The sequence below is a fragment of the Lepidothrix coronata genome, unplaced genomic scaffold (genome assembly GCF_001604755.1).
Source record: "Lepidothrix coronata isolate B3197 unplaced genomic scaffold, Lepidothrix_coronata-1.0 Scaffold112, whole genome shotgun sequence".
NCBI classification, from domain to species: domain Eukaryota; kingdom Metazoa; phylum Chordata; class Aves; order Passeriformes; family Pipridae; genus Lepidothrix; species Lepidothrix coronata.
In genome coordinates this window covers 2122061-2139740 of record NW_016690292.1, presented here as the reverse complement: position 1 = coordinate 2139740, position 17680 = coordinate 2122061, and the positions used below count along the sequence as shown (strand labels likewise).

Here is a 17680-nt window from a genome sequence, read left to right as displayed (position 1 = left end):
TGCTTGCCTCCCTCTCAGCTTGGAGGGGGCTTCTGTGGCTGAGGGGATGACAGGGCTGTGACAGGGACCCCCACACATCCACCCCAAGGCTCACTGCAGGAAAACCCTTCCTGTGCTGCCCTGCTGGCTCCCTGTGTGGTCAGCGCTGGCAGCGCTTGTGTTGCTGCGGTGCCTGGCGTGCTGCCACTCTCCACCGCACCAGCCCTCCCACCAGAGCATCAGTAATAAGAGTTTCCTGGGGAATATCCCACATTAGTAAGAAATATTGGCTGTAATATTAAGCTGATCGGTTGGCGACGCCTCTCTTAAATAAGCCGGCGCTGCATGGTTGCAGCTGCCAAAAATGCCTGGAAAAAGGGGAAAACCAAGTGGAATTAGTGTTTGACTCCCATGGCATCTTCTCTCACTTATCTATAAAAGTTTGGGGCAGGAACTGCCTTGCTATTAATTATTATTTGGCCAAGAAACAAATAATGGGATTAACTGGTGACTTAAATAAGCTACTCTGGGAGCCAGGCTAAAAGTGATTTTAACTAATGACCACATGCTTGTTTGCCACTTTGGAGGTGACTTTTTCCAAGTAAAGACTTTGGAGCCCAACAGGTGCCATTAATAAACCTGCTGCCTCGCTGGCAGCCAGGCACATGGGGCCCAGGCAGCAACCCAACATGTGCTCTGGAAACCAGGGCAGGGATACTCGGTAAAAGGGGGAAGATCTGAATTGTTGTTGTTCCACTGGATTACTGAAATAATTTATTGCAATGCTCCACCCTTATAATTAAAGCATGGTGATGAAAGCAACTGGTAGAGTAGCTTTGGATTCAGAAGCGGCATGTGCGTGTGGTGTGTGTGCACACCTCACCTTTGGTGTTTATATTTGTGTTTTTTTTTAAATTGACTCCTCGCTTCTGAACAGCACAGGCAGCAGCCCCAGTTCTTAGAAAGGTATCTGGGGATGGACAGCCCCAGAGAGCAAGGAGACAGGCTCCAGCAGATAAGGGCCATGGCTTCTTGATGAACGCAACAGTAGCAGGGCCATTCCTGGTACTGGCTGGATGGGGGCCAAATGGAGAAGATCTTGCTGGGAGCCAGACAGGGTGGCAGAGAATCCCCGGGGAGGCCTGCCCAGTGCCCTGGGTCTCTGTGCCGTGATCCAACTAGCCAGAATGGGGTGGGTGACCTGGGTGTCTCCTGTGAGGTGGAACAACCCGCTCTCCTTTCTTCCCCTGCCATGGGAAGCCCTCGGGAGGGCAGCACTTCCCCAAGGGCTCTATAGGGTGGGCAGGGTGGGACAGCTGGCCCGTGCCCCCTATGGCAGGGCAGTCGGAGGCTCAGCCACAGCGCTGGTCCCCAGGCAGGGCAGACAAACATCTCATGGGGGCTGTGGAGTGAGATGAGGCGATGCAGGCTGAATGCCAACCCCTGACAGGGTCTGCCGGGCAGTTATCTCGGCTCGCACACGCACCCTGCACGCAGCCAGATGGGAGCTGGTGCGCTCTGGGCTGCTGATTGCCTCACCGGCAGCACCGGTGCGAGAGGACGCGCCTTCACGGGTGCGCTGACATGAACCGAGGGACGCGGGGTCGTGGGGGTACCGGGACTCAGATGCCCGGCCCAGCTCCCACGGTGGCACAATCGCCTCTTGTTGAGACGGCACCTTTGCTCGCTGACGCGCTCGGAGCCCCCCCGGCCAGTGCTGTGCCCGGCTCACTGGCTGGCGTGCTCTCACCTGTCCCCCCGCACCAGGCCCCTCCGGGACGCTCCGCCCGTGTCCACACTCAGGGGAACCCTTGCCCCACTCGGGGCAGGGTACCGGGGGATCCCCGGCTCTGCCACCTACAGCCCCTCTCCCTTACTCGTAGTGTGGGCAAGGCACAAGGGCGCCGTGAGGACGGGCAGGATTCTGAACTTTGTGATTCACAACTGCTCCCCTGGGCCTTCTCCCGCTCGCAGGGGAGGGCAGAGCCGGGAGCGGGAACCTCGCCGCGCTGCCCCGTCCCGTCCCGCGCGGGCTGCGAGCGCTGCCGGGGCACCGGCAACCGCCATCCCCCCACACGGCGGGGCAGCCCCGCGGGAGAGGGCGTGGCCCGGGCGGCGGCGGGGCCAATGGGGAGCGGCGGCGGCGCATATCAATGCGGGCCGGGCCAATGGGCGCGCAGCCATGCTGTTAACAGCTTAGGGGCGCGGGGCGGCGCAGAGCAGCGCTGCTGCCGCCGCGGGGAGCGGAGCGGTGCCGGGTCCGTGCACCGCGCTCCCCCTGCCCGCCCCGGCCCCGCTGCCCCGGCCCGCCATGGCGGCGGCCGTGGACGAGAGCGCCCTGCCCTCTATCTCGACTTTTGCCAGCCTGCTGCCGCTGGAGGAGCGGCCCACCGACATGCTCAATGTAAGCACCTGGCATCGGGGAGGGGGCGGCGAGAGGGGTTACGGGGCAGAGCGTCCCGGGCTGGGGCTCGGCCTGGCTTGGGGAGGGGGTGTGCCCACTCTCCCGCCGTCGGAGGGCGCCCCGGGGGCGGCGCGGCTCAGCCGGAGCGGTGCCGACCCGTCGGACGGGTTGGGGGGAGCCGCCGCCCCGAGCGGGAGGCGCGGGCCACCGTGTTGAGGCGGCGGGTGCCGCCGCAACCGTCGCCCCGCCGGTCCTGACGCCCCATTTCCCCTCAGAGGATGCTACAACAGGACGGCCCCGCTGCCGTCAAGCGGGAGGAGGACGACCTGGGCAAGTTCGTGGACTTGGACTTCATCCTGGCGCACACCAGCAGCGGCGGGCAGGCGCCGACCGGCCCCAACTACCCCCTGCCTGAGACCCCCGAGAGTTGCGGCACCACCTACGACAGCGACGGCTCGTACTCCACAGCGGGCAAGTTCCCGGCGCCTTACCCTGAGGGCCAGGGCCACAGCTACGTGGCCGAGCTGCTCACCCCGGACCTGCCCGGCCACTACGACCTGCAGCGCAGAGAATACACGGAGTTGCGGGTGCCCGGCGGCACCCCACACCACCCCCACCCCCATCACCACCAGCCCCTCCACCCGGCCCTAGCCCGCCCACTGCCCCTGGATCCCCCTCAGCCCTTCGGGCCCCGCATCAAGAAGGAGCAGCCGGAGGAGCGCGCCTGCATGCTGGGGATGCCCTCCGCCGAGTATCTGGGGCCGGGCGGCGGCGAGCACAAGCCACGCGTGGCGCCGTGTCCCGGGCCGGGACCGGTGCCGGGGCCGCCGCTGCCCTACCCGGGCTTCGCCCACGGGCGCCTGGGGCCCCCCGAGGAGCCGCTGCCTGGCACCGATTCCCACCTCCTGGCCGACCTGCCACCCCACTACGCCGTGGCCCCGCACCGCTATGCACCCCACTTCGCCCCCCAACCGCCGCCGCAGTTTCATGGACACTTCAGTGTTTTCAGGGAGCCTCTGAAGGGGCCGGGGCCGGGCCCGGCGGGGCTGCCCGGGCTGCTGGTCACGCCGCCCAACTCCCCGGTCCTGGATTACTTTCCGGCCGGGGCCGCCCCCGAGGACTGCAAGCCCAAGCGCGGCCGACGCTCGTGGGCGCGCAAGCGAACGGCCACGCACAACTGTGAATACCCGGGCTGCGGCAAGACCTACACCAAGAGCTCCCATCTCAAGGCGCACATGCGGACCCACACGGGTAAGGGCGTGCCGGGGCGGGGACACACACGGAGGGTCCCGGGTGGGGTTACCGGGGCACACGGTGAGACCCGCGAGCACGTTCCAGCGTGATTCCGGGTGTGTGAAGGGGCGTCGGGGGAGGTAGCACCGGCGGATGGGGGGGCGCGTGGAGAAGACCCCTGTGGTCTGTCGGGGGGTGCATGGTGGGTTCCCCGTGATGGGGCTGTGTGGGGGCACCCCACCCAGAGCTACTCTGCAATTGGCGTGGGGCTGCGTGGAGGGATTCTGTGTGTGGGACAGGGAGCAAGTGGGGATGGCCCCGAGAGTGCTCAGAAAAACTCCCGTGGTGGGGCTGGGCAAGGACACACAGGGACCAAGGCACACAGCAAGACCACCCCCACTTGCTGGCCTTGGGGTTTAGGGATGCCTGAGGAGGCAGGGCTTGGGAGAAGCCCCCCACCTGGGCTAGGGGCAAACAGAGCAGGGAGACAGACTGGGGTGTATGGTAAGACCCCCTGGTCGAGCTGGGACATGGCACAAGGTGCTGCCCCATAGCAGGGACAAAAAGGGGAGCACCCAAAGTTTGAAGTGGGGCAGGGGCACGTGGAGGGGTGCTGCAATGGGGAAGGGATGCCCAAAGGATGGACCCCATGTCAGGCACATGGGGAGGGGCAGGAAGATGGAGGACAGAAGAAAAGTGGGGCAGGAGGAGGTGCGCAGGAGTCGAGTTTGCAGCAGGGCTCCCCTTCTCCTAAGGATAGGGATGCTGGGCAGGGTAGCATAGGGCAGGAGGCACGGGAACCTATAAGCCCACTGACACCCCCTCTCCTCTGCAGGCGAGAAGCCCTACCACTGCACCTGGGAAGGCTGTGGCTGGAAATTTGCCCGCTCCGATGAGCTGACCCGCCACTACCGCAAGCACACGGGGCACCGGCCCTTCCAGTGCCACCTCTGCGAGCGGGCTTTCTCCCGCTCCGACCACCTCGCCCTCCACATGAAGCGGCACATGTGAGCGGGGCCGCGACCGGACTCAGTGTCCCCAGAGCCAGCTCACGGTGTAAATAGCGTCGGGCCAGGGATGGCCCTGGGGAGCAGCCTGACCACCCAGCCCTCTCTGCTTGTAGCTGATAACTAGTTTTCTTCTCCTGCTCCTGTGAGAGCTGGGCCCAGCCAAGTGGTGGGGAAGGGCTGCTTTGGGATGTATATGGGGATCAGAGCTACAAGAAACACCTGCCCAGGCATCGCCACTCAGTTCCCCATGCCTGGAGGGTCCCCCCCAGCAGGTACCTGGTGAGTGGAGGGGGGGTGCTGGTGCATCAGGGATCTGTCCCCAGAGCTCCTGGCTTGTATTTGGCATCAGCTTAATCTTCTTCCCCCAAATTCTGGTGCCCCCCCTGGCTCCAGGGACTGTGGTGGCTGACTCTGGCTGTGTTTTGGCTGGAGACCCGTGCCCATTGGGTGCGTGGGTTGTGGTGCTGGGAAATGGGTTGCCAGTCTCCTCGGTTATGGCCATCAGAACAAACCTCCTGACCCAGAAGCCCGGAGTGGATAGGGTGAGGGTGGGACTTAACTGGCTCGTGGCTATAAAGGTTTGCAGGGGTCGGCAGCACAGCATCACCTTGCCCAGGGAGCGGGGATGCTCCTGTCACCAGCTTGGAACCCCGCCAGGCAGTCCAGTCCTGGCCATTCCCACAGTTTTCCACTCAGGAGCCTAAAATGGTCTCTCTCGGCTCTTGTTTGCTTTAATTTGTCTTGTTCTTCCCCTCAGGATGACACCAGGTACTGTTGTAGCTGCCTTCCCCATGCTGCTTTCTTAAATTTAGTGTGTAAAGGACAGTGAGTCCAGCTATGAATGCCCAGGTCTCTGCTATACTTGAAACTTTTGTAGGGGGGGAGGGGGAAGAAAGCTCAAAAGAAAATGAGTCTTTTTATGTGCAGCTTCTGCAAAGCAAGTTGTAAATTAAACAAAGCAGTAATATATAATGTTTCTGGTTTTTTAATATATTTTTTTCTTCCAGCTGGGAATACAGATGAGTCTCAGCTTTGGGAAGTGCACTGTTCCCGTCTGTGTATATTGTTAATTAACATTTCTCTGCTTGGGCACGTTAGGTCTCTTGCACTCCGAAATGTTACTTTTCTTTATATGCAAACTGTTAAAATATTGTGATCTGCTGTATAAAAATAAACAAGATGTAAACATGAAAGAGCCAGGAGAGTTTACTTTAAAGGTTTCTTCTAAGAGGAGAGGGTGAGGCTGGGCTTGTTTGTCAGTAAATATTTACATCGATGTTCATTTCTGCTTAAGTTAGCTGTGGAGGATCAATGGGGAACGCCCAAGCCTCGGCATCTGAGCAGCATCTCCTGTGCAACAACTCTTGAGTCACCCCACTTCCCCGTGCCTCAGTTTCCCTAATCTGCAGATGGGGCAATTGCGGCACCGGGATGGTGTGACTGGTCCTGCGGTGAGTCATCTCCAAGGGGAATGGCAGCCGAAACTGTACTGGGAGCCTTGCTGGTCCTGTCTCCTTCCTGAGCTGTCCTGTCCCGCCGTCCCCTGCAGTGGGAGCTCTGTAGTACTGACCTTGTGGTCACAACTGGGAGGGAGGTCAGTGTCAGCTGCCTGGTCCTGTGTGCTGTCTCTGCCGTCCTGGGGATGGCCTGGCAGCTTGGTGGGGTTCAGGTGCTGAGGTTTCCCTGCGTTAATAGGTGGTGACTCAGCACAAGCGTGCTGGCAGGTCCCGAGCTCAGCAAGCAGGTCTGGCTCCATCCCTCCCTCCCACAGCTGATTACCCGTGATGCACGCATCGCTATGAAGGCTGGGACTTGTCCAGACCTGACACCATGCTAGCAGTGCAGGGAGCACACTTAGAGGCAGGCTGTGTGGTGCCCTGGCCCAGGGTGGTGGTGGTGGTGGTAGCTCCTTCTGTGCTCGCTGCCACAACCTGCCAGCTGGCCAGGGCTGGGGGATGCCCTGGAGCTCCTTGCCCTGGAAGTGGAAATGGGATGTAGCTGTGCTGCCAACATGGGCTGGGCTGATCCCACTCTGTCCTGCTGAAATGGGAATGGCAAAGCAGGGCTGATGTCCCGCTGAGAGGTGGCTAATGTTTTGGTGTTGGGCTCTGTCCTGGGCCTGGCACCTGGCCTTGTGGTCTGCCCTTGAGTGGGTACAAAAGCGTGGGTGACTCCAGGCAGGGTGACAGCAGCTTGGGATGTCATGTTTTGCCTGCAGGCCTGAGATCGAGACCATGGGGCTGCATCCACAGGTGTCACAGATCCATCAGGCTCAATCACTTGTCCTTTCCACTGCTGCCTCCACCCTCTGCTTGCCCCACTTTCTCAAAGGTGCCTGTGTGGGGGTGACAGTGCTGGGACACATGTGGCCTGTGATGAGGTACTGGGTACATCTTGTTCCTGGGACTCCCAGGACCCAATGACAAGTACAACACCAGTGCTGTAGCTGGGACAAAACTTCTGCCTCTTCCCCAGAGACTCGTTAAAAACGTCACATGGAGGGAGAGGGAAAGGTGTGGGCTGTTTGAATTAGCGATGAGTCAGGCTGGCAAAGCCAGATGGGGAGAGTGCGTGCCTGTGTGTTTGTGTGCGTATAAGTAATCTCTGGCTTTGTGTTTTTATTATGATTATTATTTTTATTTCCAGGGGAACGATGAATTTCTCCAACCATCCTGTCCCACTGGAAAGGCTGGCTCTACTGTCCTGTCCTCCCTAAGCATCTTGGGAACTGGAGTGACGGTTCGTGGCTGTTTTGAGCCTCGGCTCTGAGATCAGAGCACAAACCAGTTCTTCCTCGCCTTTCATCATCGCTGTGCCAGGGCAGGAGTGAGGTCCGGCTCTGCTGCCGCTACCTTACATGGAGGCAAGAGCAGAGGAAGGTGCTTTTGCTTCTTCTCCAAGCAGAGCTCCTCCAGGTTTGCTCCCCTGTGCCTGGGGCAAGGCACTCCATCAGGCACAGGATGGGGCACGGCAGTCAAATGGGCTGGCATGGCTGGGAACCTCACCTGGGGGAGGAGTGGCTGCAGTGGAAAAGGCAATTACGGTTAATTTGTTGTTAATAAAAAACACCCTCTTCCAATTGCCTGGGCTAAGATACACTCTCCACTGGAGGAGGGAGCCCAGTCCTGTCCCCAGCAAAACCTGCCCTGCAAAGTGATGAGGGCAGCAGGAAAACACCTTCAGCAGCACCAAGGGAGGCATGGCTGGGGTGCAATCCCTGCACTGTACCCACAGTCAGCTGGAAAGCCCTGGGCCATATCTCTCCCTTCCTTTCCCACCTTGGTCATCTCCTGGCTAAAAGGACCCTGGAAACTGTGCAGAGATCCCCGACCCCTTTGTAACTCGTAAAGAATAGCACCATGTCTTTTGGGGTGTGACCTGGCACAGAGAGGAGGCAAATGGGGAAAGAAAGCAGCAAGGCATGGAGAAACACCTTCCAGCAGAAAGGTGAGTCATGGCCACAGCATGGCCTGGCACCATGCAGTCACCTGCCAGCTGGGCTGGGGCCCTGGGGGTTTCAAAGCTGAAGGTAAGTTAAAGAAGAGCTCAAGTGGGTTTCAGTCCTCTGGGGATGACCCAGCTCGTGGGGATCCCCGATGTTGCAGCCAACGGGTCCCACAGAGCTGGCCCAGTGTTGTACGTCTGTAGGGAGAAGGAGTGTGGCAGATCTGAGAGGGCTCCTTACCCAGAGTTTGACCCTGGGGATGCTGCTGTCCACGGGGACAGCACAGAGTTGGGGCAAGAGTGCTGTAGGATGGAGCCTGGGTGCTCCAGGGTGGGAGGGATAGTTTGGGCGTGCTTGGAGGGGATGACACAAATCGTTCCTCACCACAACATGAGGTTCCCCAGGGCCAAGGCTGAAGTATGTTCATGTCTCCCATCGGAAGGGCAGTGGGAAGGGTCCCACCCCTGCCATGGGGGGAAGGTCCGGCCGTCTGCCCCTGCGTTTGTGCCGCTTGGGGTGGGCCAGGCGCCACGATAACGGGGCTGTGGCTGTCACCGCACCCTTAGGAAACATTTGGCTTCAGGCACCTGAACCCACGGGGAAGCGATAACTCCCCGGCTCGCTCGCCCTGCCTGGACCCACACCTGACGCTGTCGTGCCTTAGTCATACACTGAGAGTTTTTCCACTGCCGGGCCCCAGATAACCTCCTCCCGCCCCACTGGTCACAGTGTTTGCACTTGTCCTCCTCCGCTGGTGCCAGCCTGGGAGACATGCACACCCTGAGCCCTGGTCTGGAGGCACGCACACCTCTGGCCTGGGGCCACCTTTGGTCATGCATGGCAGCCAGGGCACGGCTAAAGGGCATGAGGTGGGTGAGGAGCTGGCCTGGAGGGGGCCAGTGCTGCCTTCCTGCCAGGGCTGAATGTGGGGGGACATCTCTCCCCCGGCTGCTGGGTGATGGTCAGATCTTCTGGCTTGGTACTCTGGACATCCCTGGCATCCAGGACAGTTGGAGGTGGGTGATGGTGTTGCAGTGATGCCAAAGCCCCAGAGCACAGAACCACTGGGCTCCTCAGCATTGCTGGTTTTCCCTGACCTGCTACATTCCCTGGGCTCTCCTTGTGCCCTGGCTAGGCAGGACCCTGGTGCTCCAGGAAGGTGACAGATCTGGGCACATGTCCCAGTGCAGGACTCTCAAGGATGGACCAGGTATGTGCAGGCTGACTGAGGTCTCCAGCTATGTCTCTTTGCTCTTTGAAGGCAAAGCTCTGGGATGCAATGGCCAGAGGCAACAACTCCAGGTCCCCTTGCAGCAGTGCTAATCACTCCACTGATGACCAGGTTAGCAAAAGCACCAGTTAATGTGTTTCACCTGTAGGTCCATACAGCTGGTGGGACATAACCTTGCAGTGACACCCATGCTCACAGCTGCCCACAATCTCCACCATTCATGACATCAAAAAGCTGCTACTCTGCGGAAATGAGCTCAAAAGTGCCGCAGGCTGTTTGTGAGAGAGAGTTGATCACTGTGCACTGAGGCAGAGTCCTGCTGGGATAGGGCTTGAGCAGGTCTGGCCTACAAGGAGGGGATACAATCAAAAAACAGACACTGAATGGCCATCCCTGGGTTTTATTGTTGGGACTGGTTTTGTTTTCTGTAAGTGCTGTTTAACAACATGAATAGACTGTGAACGACCCGCCAGCAAGTGGCAAAAAGACTCTTTTGGTCTTGGGGGAGTGTGGACCCCACCTCCAGGTCAGCTGTGGCAAGGAAGCAAGGAAATGTGCTAGAAATTATTGGGAATGGCCACACAAAGTGATGGAGAAGGGCTTGGGTGGACGAAGCAGAGCTGAGGGAAAATAGGCAGTACAGGAGAAACCTCAGGATCAGCTCTTCCTTGTGGAAGAGCCAAGATGCTAAAGGACATCCCTGGCAGTGTGGAAGGCAGCAGAAAAGGAGTTAAAACACTGGGGACAACAGATGGTACTCTGGGGGTGCTACCAGTTCCCATTGTGGCACACTGGCACTGACTGGGCCCTGATGCAGAGGTAACATGCCAGTCTCCGTGGGAAGGGATTGTCAGCAGGATGGGAATGGTGGGAACTTCAGCACAGCCTGGCTGGCACTGGGGGACTCCACGCAAGAGTAACCCCATCACAGCAGGGTTCAGCTCATCCCAGGGCTGCACAGGAGAAGAGATTCCCCCAGAGACATCTCCTCTCCTGGGCTATCCAAGGTGGCTGGCAGATCCCCGTGCATCTCTGCCCTGTGCTGAAACCACCTGCTTCGGGCAAACTTCTGCCAGGCAACCCTGATGGTGGCTCTGAAGTCCCTCCTGGCCCTTCACTGCCGTTTCCTCCCCTCTTCCCATTCTGCCATCTCTTTCCCCCTACAGCCAAGAGGAAACGGGACAGTCTTATCAATAAGACTTTCACTCCTGGCTGCCCCAGGTGAGCGCAGCCACTCTGGAGCAAGGAGCGGGAGGGCGAGGAGAGCACGGCCTGGAACACGAAGCCAGGCCGAGCATCCCGAGCGCACCGCGCGGTGTCGGCACCGGGCTGGCACCCGGCACGGCGGGCAGGGACAGCGGCACGGGGCAGAGCTGCGGGAAAGGAGACGGGAAAACTCCTGGCGAGCTCTGCGGAAAACTGGGCTCAGCCCCGGGGCCCCCGTCACAGAGGCCCCGAGCGAACGGGCACCCCTGGCCGGGGGTGAGGGGGGAAACAAGGAGCGCACACGGGGCGACCCTTCCCCGCGGGCCGCGCTCGGAGCCGCCGCTGGGGCGCGGCTGTGCTGCCACCTCCTGGCGCGGGAGCGAGCCCCGCCCGCAGTGAGCTTTGCGCCCCGAGCGGAGCCAGAGCTGCCGGGCCCCGGGTGGGTCCCGGTGCGGCCGCGGGGGAGGCGGCGCGGGCGACCCCGGTCCGGGGCGGCCGCAACTTGCCGGGAGCGGGGCTCGAACCCGCGTTCTTCCGCGCTCGGCCCCGCGCGGTGCTTCCCCCAAAGCGCTCCGGGCACTTCCGGGCGCCCGTTGGCGGGAGCGGAAGCGGCGCTGGCCGGGCCGCCGCGGCGGTCGCACGTCCCGGTGGCCGCGGAGCCGGCGCCGGTGGGTGCGCGGGGCCCGCTCGGGGCCCGCTCGGGGCGGCGCGGCCGCGGCCGCTCGGGGCGCGCCGAGTCCCCCTCGCCCTCCCGCAGGCTCCCCGGGACCCCGCCGCGGGGCCGCGGGCCGCGGCCGCGGCGCGCGCAGCCCCCGGGACCCGCCGGGTGCAAGGCCCCGTTGTTGGGCCTGGCGGGGGGATGGGAGGCGGCTGAGGGGGGTGTGTGTCTATGTGGAGCTGCGCGTGTGAGTGTGTGTGTGCACATGTAGGCGTGTGTGTGAGCGGATATACGTGCGGGTACGGGTATGCACACACACACGCGCGTGTCTGTGTGTGCCCGCGGTGCCCCCGAAGGAGTTAACCCCGGACCCCCGGTTTCCCGCCCTCCCAGAGCTGGAGGGGACGGACAGGACGGCGCAGAGAAGGCCAGAGGGCAGGCGGAGAGATGGCGACGGGGGCAGATGTACGGGACATCCTGGAGCTGGGAGGCGTGGAGTCGGAGAACACGGGCACCATCAACAAGAAGGACATCATCAACTCGGATAAGGTGAACTGCAGTGTCCTGAGGGGCTGCTACGTGCTTTCTGGGCACCGACCGACCTTGTGTGTGGTGTTCGGGGTGAATATCGGGAAAAAAAGATGGAATAGAGTGTGTTCCTACCATAGTCCATTTATAGTTGTGCTTTCTAGGAGTGTCAGGAAATGCCTGGAGGGCCCCAGTTCTGGGTTCCCGGTGTTCTTAGTTAACTGTGCTGTGGCACTTGGTGTGGGATTTAAGCTGGAGCTGTGTAAGTGGTGTCCTGGTAAGCTGGGCCTGGCCCTAGGACGTTTTCAGCTGTCGCTAAAATTCCCATTTTGTGAAGTGTGTTTACCATCTAACCCCCCCAGGCAGATGGAAATAATATAACACAGTCCTGCTTTAGAAGAGAGAAAACATTGTCTGAGTTAATCATAAATGTCTTCCAATCGAGGGAGCATTCCCTGTGTGGGGAAGGTGTGTGGCTGGGCTTTGGGACAACTGGGATGTGTTGCTTGGGAATGTGGGCAAGTTAGTAAGCTCTGTTAAGGCTGTGAGATGTTCCGTGTGGTAATGTGCTATGTTATCTTGTTGCCTTCTGTATTTTAAATTCAGGCAAGGTCTTGGGTGTCCCATGTTTTGCAAGGTGTTGGGAAGGTCCATTCCTGAGTGTTTATGAGCTGTGGAGGTGTTTGGAAGTGAGCCCAGGGAGATGAAATCGCCAGGAGCCCTCTGGTACAGAGATGGTCTGGTTTGAAGTCAAGTCTGTGTGTTTGTTTGGGAAAAAAAAATCAAAACAAAACTGAACATAGGCAACCATCCCATCCCTAAAGCACTTCCTGGCTGTCATTGTTTGCCTCCACTGGAAAGTTTGTCTCTGAGGAGAAGCACTGTGCTTTCATGGCTGCCTTGTTAGGGGTAGGACACACAGGATCATTGGGGTGATGGAAAAAACATAAGTTTCAATCATTTAAAGGCTGAAATGTAAAACGCCCAGTTATCAGCTGTGGTGGTGAGCAGCTCCTTGGCTGGGTTCAGCCTGGGGTGTTGCCACTGAGTGCTCGGGGTTGTGGGTTCTTTGATTTAAATGTGTTTGTCTGTTAACCAGCAGAGAGCTGAAGGAGCACTGGTGCCTCTCTTTTTGGAGCAGAGAATAAGATCTCTCCTCAGATTTACTGTAATGGAGAGAGAGAGAGAGGAAGGGGAGATGCAGTGAGAGATTTTGGGAGGAATGCAGGAGGCTACTTGACGCCGTGAGTGAAACATTCTGAATTTCTACAAAGTACAGAAACTCAGCCAAACCCAAGGTATGAGCTGTTATCATGTAGAGAGCACATAGTTGCTGATAACAGTGCAGCACTTGCTCAGGAAATAGATCTGCTTTCAATTAGAAAAGAAGCAGATTGATGTCTTGAAATCAGGAGAGAACCGTGAAGTACTTTCCAGTCCATTAGTGACTGAGAATGTTAAATAAAAATTACTAGGCATAAAAAGATTTAAATCAGCAGGACCAAGTAATTTGTTCTCAACTCCTAAAGAGCTGGGTGAGCTGATCTCTGGCCTGCTGATATTAACTTTTAATAAATCTGGGAACTCTGGGGGGATTCCAGAAGGCTGTCTTCAAACAGGGTGTGTGGTGACCCATGGGTAAGTGCCTGGGTTGGCCTTACATTGCTCCTGGGCAAAGTGATGGACACACCAGGAGAGAGGTGTTTGATCAGGGATGAAAAGGTGCTGATATAATGCATGTCTGTCATGAAGTTTTATGGAAAGTAGTTGTAGTCCAAGCTGACACGTTATTATTTTTTCAATGGGATCTTGAATTTGCTTGATAAAGGTGACTGTGTGGATTTAACACAATTTATGATACAGTGTTACTTTTATCAGAAAAATATTCTGATTTGAAAGTCGGTGGTGACGGTAAACAAGTATGTGATAGTAGTGATGTGACTACTGTTATAGAGATGGTTCAGTTAGACCAAATGCTCAGTAAATTTGTCCCACTTAAATAAAGTGCAACTTCTTAGTGTGGCTGTTACTGTATCTACCTGAATCCTAAGCTGATGATCTCATAAAGTTGTATATGTGGTGTGAGTTGAACTGTATCTTAGAAACCATCAGTTCTGACAAGGTAGGGGCCAGGTTGAGTTGTGTACCCTGAATTCCTTGTATGAAGAAACTATGTAAAAAAAAAAATTGTTTGCTGTATAAATGGGAGAGCCGAGTTGGGACCGGAGAGTTTTTGTAGGTGGTACAGGCAGTTTTGCTGAGGGGCTGCTGCAAGGGCTTGATCACAGCTGGTAAAAACTGAAGTTGCTGCAGAACAAAGTGACAAAGACTAAGAGGGGCTGGGAAGACATTTCTTATTATCTTCTCTAAAAGGTAGAGAAGCACTTAATTAAATGCATTAATACCTCTGTATGAGGACCTAGTGCTTACCTAGTACGAAAAGACTTAGTGCACCAGCCCCTGAAAACTACAGCCAGATGTTCAGCTTGGAATTTAAGTGTGTTATCAGCAACAGCAAGTGTCTGAGTACTGGTGAGTGCTATCGCTGAAAGTGGGAACATTTTGTCTGTCAGTGTCTTCCACCGGGAACAGGCACTTTCCTGGAGAAATTCAAGGTGTCTAAACCCAGATAAAATTAAAAACCATCACAGGACACCAGGTTATATAGTTTAATGTTCCTTCAGGAATTGCTGCTTCTCAATCTAAAATGCAGTTCTTTTGTTTCAGAAAAAATCCAAGAAATCTTCAGAGACGTTGACGTTTAAGAGGCCAGAAGGAATGCACCGAGAAGTTTATGCACTTCTCTATTCTGACAAGAAGTAAGAGCTTATGGTCATCTGTGCAAGTTGTGGGGTGGCCTGGGCTTTTGGTGGCAGGGCAGTGTCCTCTTGAAACCAGGCGCAGTCTCGCTTCCCAGATTGATTCCCCTTTTGTGCTTGGCCCATGCTTGTGCCCTTCCCTAAGACAGTCATGGGGAGTGTCTGTCTTCTCTCTTCTAAATTTGAGGGGTTTGCTTGATGTAGGAAATGAATTAGATACAAGCACAATAGTCTAGTGCAGTGTTCTTACCCTCTGTATCTAATTCTCTCAGTCTCAAATGGGAACATTATCCACTTTTATTTCTGCAAAAAGAGTTCTGCAGCCTGTATTTATTATTTGTTATGGATTGTGCCTTTGCCTCAGAGGTCTCTTGCACAGTTTACTTTTCAGATGGTTCTGTCAAACCCATTTGTGCTGTGTATTCTGTCCTCTGATGAGGGAAGCATTGCAGTCTGAGAAGTGCAGAACTTGGAATAAAGCCTAAACTTGGGTTTTCCCACCTTAAACATTGTGGTGGCAGATTCCACTCTGAATCTGAAATCTCTTTGGGTTTCTCTTGGGCCACTCCTTGCTTCTCTTCAGCCAACACTTTTCTCCACCACAGGGATGCACCTCCGCTGCTGCCAAGTGATACAACTCAGGGTTATCGAACAGTCAAAGCAAAACTGGGGTCCAAGAAAGTCCGGCCTTGGAAGTGGATGCCTTTCACCAATCCAGCCAGGAAAGACGGAGCAATGTTCTACCACTGGAGGAGAGCAGCAGAGGAAGGGAAGGACTACCCTTTTGCCAGGTTCAATAAAGTAAGTGGGAGCACTTTCAAACAAAAGCATATAAATAGCAGCTGGAAAATACCCTTCAGTCAGCTTCTTGACTGTCCAGAGAGGAAGTTGGTTCTTTCAACAAGTGAAGGCTGTGTTAGGTTTGGTAATTGCATTTTAAATTGCAGCATGGCCTGCAGCCACGTGACCACAGACTCCAAATAATTCAAGGGAAATGGGCTCCATGTGTGGTCAGAGCTTGCTGGAGCCCCCTGTGTTTCAGGTGTGCAGTCATTGATTTGGTGAGGAGGCACTCTACCATCTCTCTCAGTTCCTGACCAACATCCTCCCCCTGATTACAGGCTCAGGGTACTCAAAGATATTCTATTCTGAGTGAGACATTAAAGTCATAAGTCTTGTTATTTTTCCCAGTATGAAAAAAATTACTTGAGCTTCATGGCCAAAAAGCTGGCTTGCAACCTTTTGGCCAGATTCCAGCACAGATGCTGAATTACGTTGTGTTCCCTCTGAAATTGCTCTTGTGGTATCAGTGTGGTGCAGTACCCTGTTCTTTGCGTCTTATATTAAATTGTCACAATGTGTTGTTGTAATCTCCTGCTGTCTTTTGTCCCAGATGTATCTGCTTTGAGTGGCTGGACCTTTCATGTCTATGCACAAAGAAAAGTACATCAAGATTTATACTTCAAAGCCAGGACCTCCAAAGTTAGGAAGGAGCGGAGTTAGGGTGCCTACATAATGTAATTTAACTCCCTTCATGATGCAAATCTGAAAGGGTAAAAAAAAGCGTGTGCTAACGTGATTCCACAAAAGCTCTGCTTGTGTGTAACCGTATACAATATTTTAAGTTTGTAACCCACAGAGCATCAGCTCTAACAAAGCTTGGCTTCCTGCAGAGTTAAGTGGTTGGTTGACCTTATATGTTAGAAGGCTCAAGCTCTGACTGATGCTTTTCCTCTTGCTGGGACATTGGTAAGAGCCTCCTGTGGTATCTCTTCTCTGATGTCTGGGGTGGAAGTCTGAAGTATGACTCACTTAGTCAAGGCACCTACCTAGCTGCCTGAGTGAAACTTTGTGAGGCTAATTGTCTCCAAGACTTTACTGCTGCAACTGGCTTTGGCTGAGTTCAACTGAGTTTATCAGAGGAGGCCACACATGGGTGTTGTAATTATACAATTCTCGTTTCCTTAACTTTATCAGGTACTGTGAATTGACAGACAGAAGAGCCTTCAGCAAGGCTGTAACCTTTAGATTAGTGGTACAGACCTCTGCCATCTGCACAATCACATAATATTAGGAGCAAGTTGTTACCCTTGTGGTTCTGTAGTTAAGAAGGTCGAAGGCAAGATGAAGAGTTTTGCAGATATTTGCTGTGTTAGGGGAATTTTATTTAGTTTTCCAGACTCTTTAGTGGGTTCCTTCTCTCATACTTGATACCTTTGCCTGAATCTCTCGCTCCCCTTGGCATGAGGCTATTTTCCTGTGTAGTCTGTCCTGTTGGTCGCTCAAGCTACTTAACCCAGCTCCTGAGTCACTGCTCAGTTGCTTCCCTTTTGTCTGTGCTTCCAGTCTCCAAACCAAATCCCTCCTCTTCATTGTGAGATCCAAAATGTAAGCTTGGGTTTCACCGTGTACACCGAGCCTTGTTTCAGGGTGTGAAATAGAAGTATGAAAGCAGCTTTCCTGGTGTTAGAGCAAAGCCCTGTCTCAGCTGATATTCTTTTTCTGGCTACCATCAGTAAAGGCTTAGAGAAGGAGCATGAGAATGGGGCAAATATATTTTTTTCCTAGCTTCTTGTGGTCTTTGGCTTAAGGATTTCTTAACTTGGAATTTGTGTTTAATAATTCTTGCTAGGTATGTTCAGGGCAGAAAGCTGCTCTGTGAATATCCCATGGTAATGAGTTCTTCAGGTTAATTTTGTGTGGTGTGCAATGGTGCTTTCTTCTGCTCATTTCAAACTGCTGCCTTGAGGTTTCATTTAGTGCCTCTGAGATCTCGTGTTACATAATGTAGTAAATGGTCCTTGCTGTGTACTGTGTTTTCTGTAATTTGACATGCCCTCCTGTGCACTGTCTCACCCTCGTTGTTCTCAAATATCCTTTCTTTTGAAATGGGTGGACTAGGAATGAGTGTTTCACTTATGAAAGCGTGGTGGGTTTGTACGTGGGCTGTGTTTCTCTATTTCCCTCATCATTCTTACTGTTCACTTTGTCTTTTCACCACTACTAGGCATTGTGCTGATGTCTTTTTACAGAACTGTCTCATGGCTCCAGGATCCTGAGCAGTTTCAGCTAATTTAATGCTCATCATTGTGTGAGTTTATAGTGTAAAATGTTGGACTGAGAGAGGTTTTCTGGGCCATTGAATCCTCCTCTTGGCTCTTTTGGGT

At 55.3% G+C, this 17680-nt stretch overlaps 2 protein-coding genes and 1 long non-coding RNA gene across 4 annotated transcripts in view; all 3 read left to right on the top strand.

Moving 5' to 3' along the window:
* The first annotated feature begins 2250 nt into the window (after positions 1-2250).
* Positions 2251-5819, top strand: KLF17 (Kruppel like factor 17). The gene is made up of 3 exons (XM_017824741.1): positions 2251-2383; positions 2659-3634; positions 4452-5819. The coding sequence occupies exons 1-3, from the start codon at positions 2291-2293 to the stop codon at positions 4625-4627; spliced, it is 1245 nt and encodes a 414-aa protein (XP_017680230.1). The 5' UTR covers positions 2251-2290; the 3' UTR covers positions 4628-5819.
* A 1145-nt stretch (positions 5820-6964) lies between these two features.
* LOC108502138 lies at positions 6965-7705 on the top strand. The gene is made up of 2 exons (XR_001876348.1): positions 6965-7139; positions 7273-7705. It is a non-coding gene; the product is annotated as an uncharacterized LOC108502138 (long non-coding RNA).
* A 3404-nt stretch (positions 7706-11109) lies between these two features.
* DMAP1 (DNA methyltransferase 1 associated protein 1) overlaps positions 11110-17680 on the top strand; it is a 30695-nt gene continuing 24124 nt past the window's right edge. Inside the window, exons 1-4 of one of the 2 annotated variants that reach the window (XM_017824739.1) lie at positions 11110-11176; positions 11560-11715; positions 14422-14513; positions 15119-15314. In XM_017824739.1, coding sequence (XP_017680228.1) covers positions 11614-11715; positions 14422-14513; positions 15119-15314 — 390 coding nt within the window. In that variant the 5' untranslated portion in view covers positions 11110-11176; positions 11560-11613. The remainder of the gene's footprint in view (positions 11177-11559; positions 11716-14421; positions 14514-15118; positions 15315-17680) is intronic. The other variant, XM_017824740.1, reaches the window with a different exon arrangement.

Coding starts and splice junctions, on each gene's coding strand:
- KLF17 (XM_017824741.1), top strand. CDS start 2,291: ATGGCGGCGGCCGTGGACGAGAGCGCCCTGCCCTCTATCTCGACTTTT. Junction 2,384..2,658: donor GGCCCACCGACATGCTCAAT/GTAAGCACCTGG, acceptor ATTTCCCCTCAG/AGGATGCTACAACAGGACGG. Junction 3,635..4,451: donor GCACATGCGGACCCACACGG/GTAAGGGCGTGC, acceptor TCTCCTCTGCAG/GCGAGAAGCCCTACCACTGC.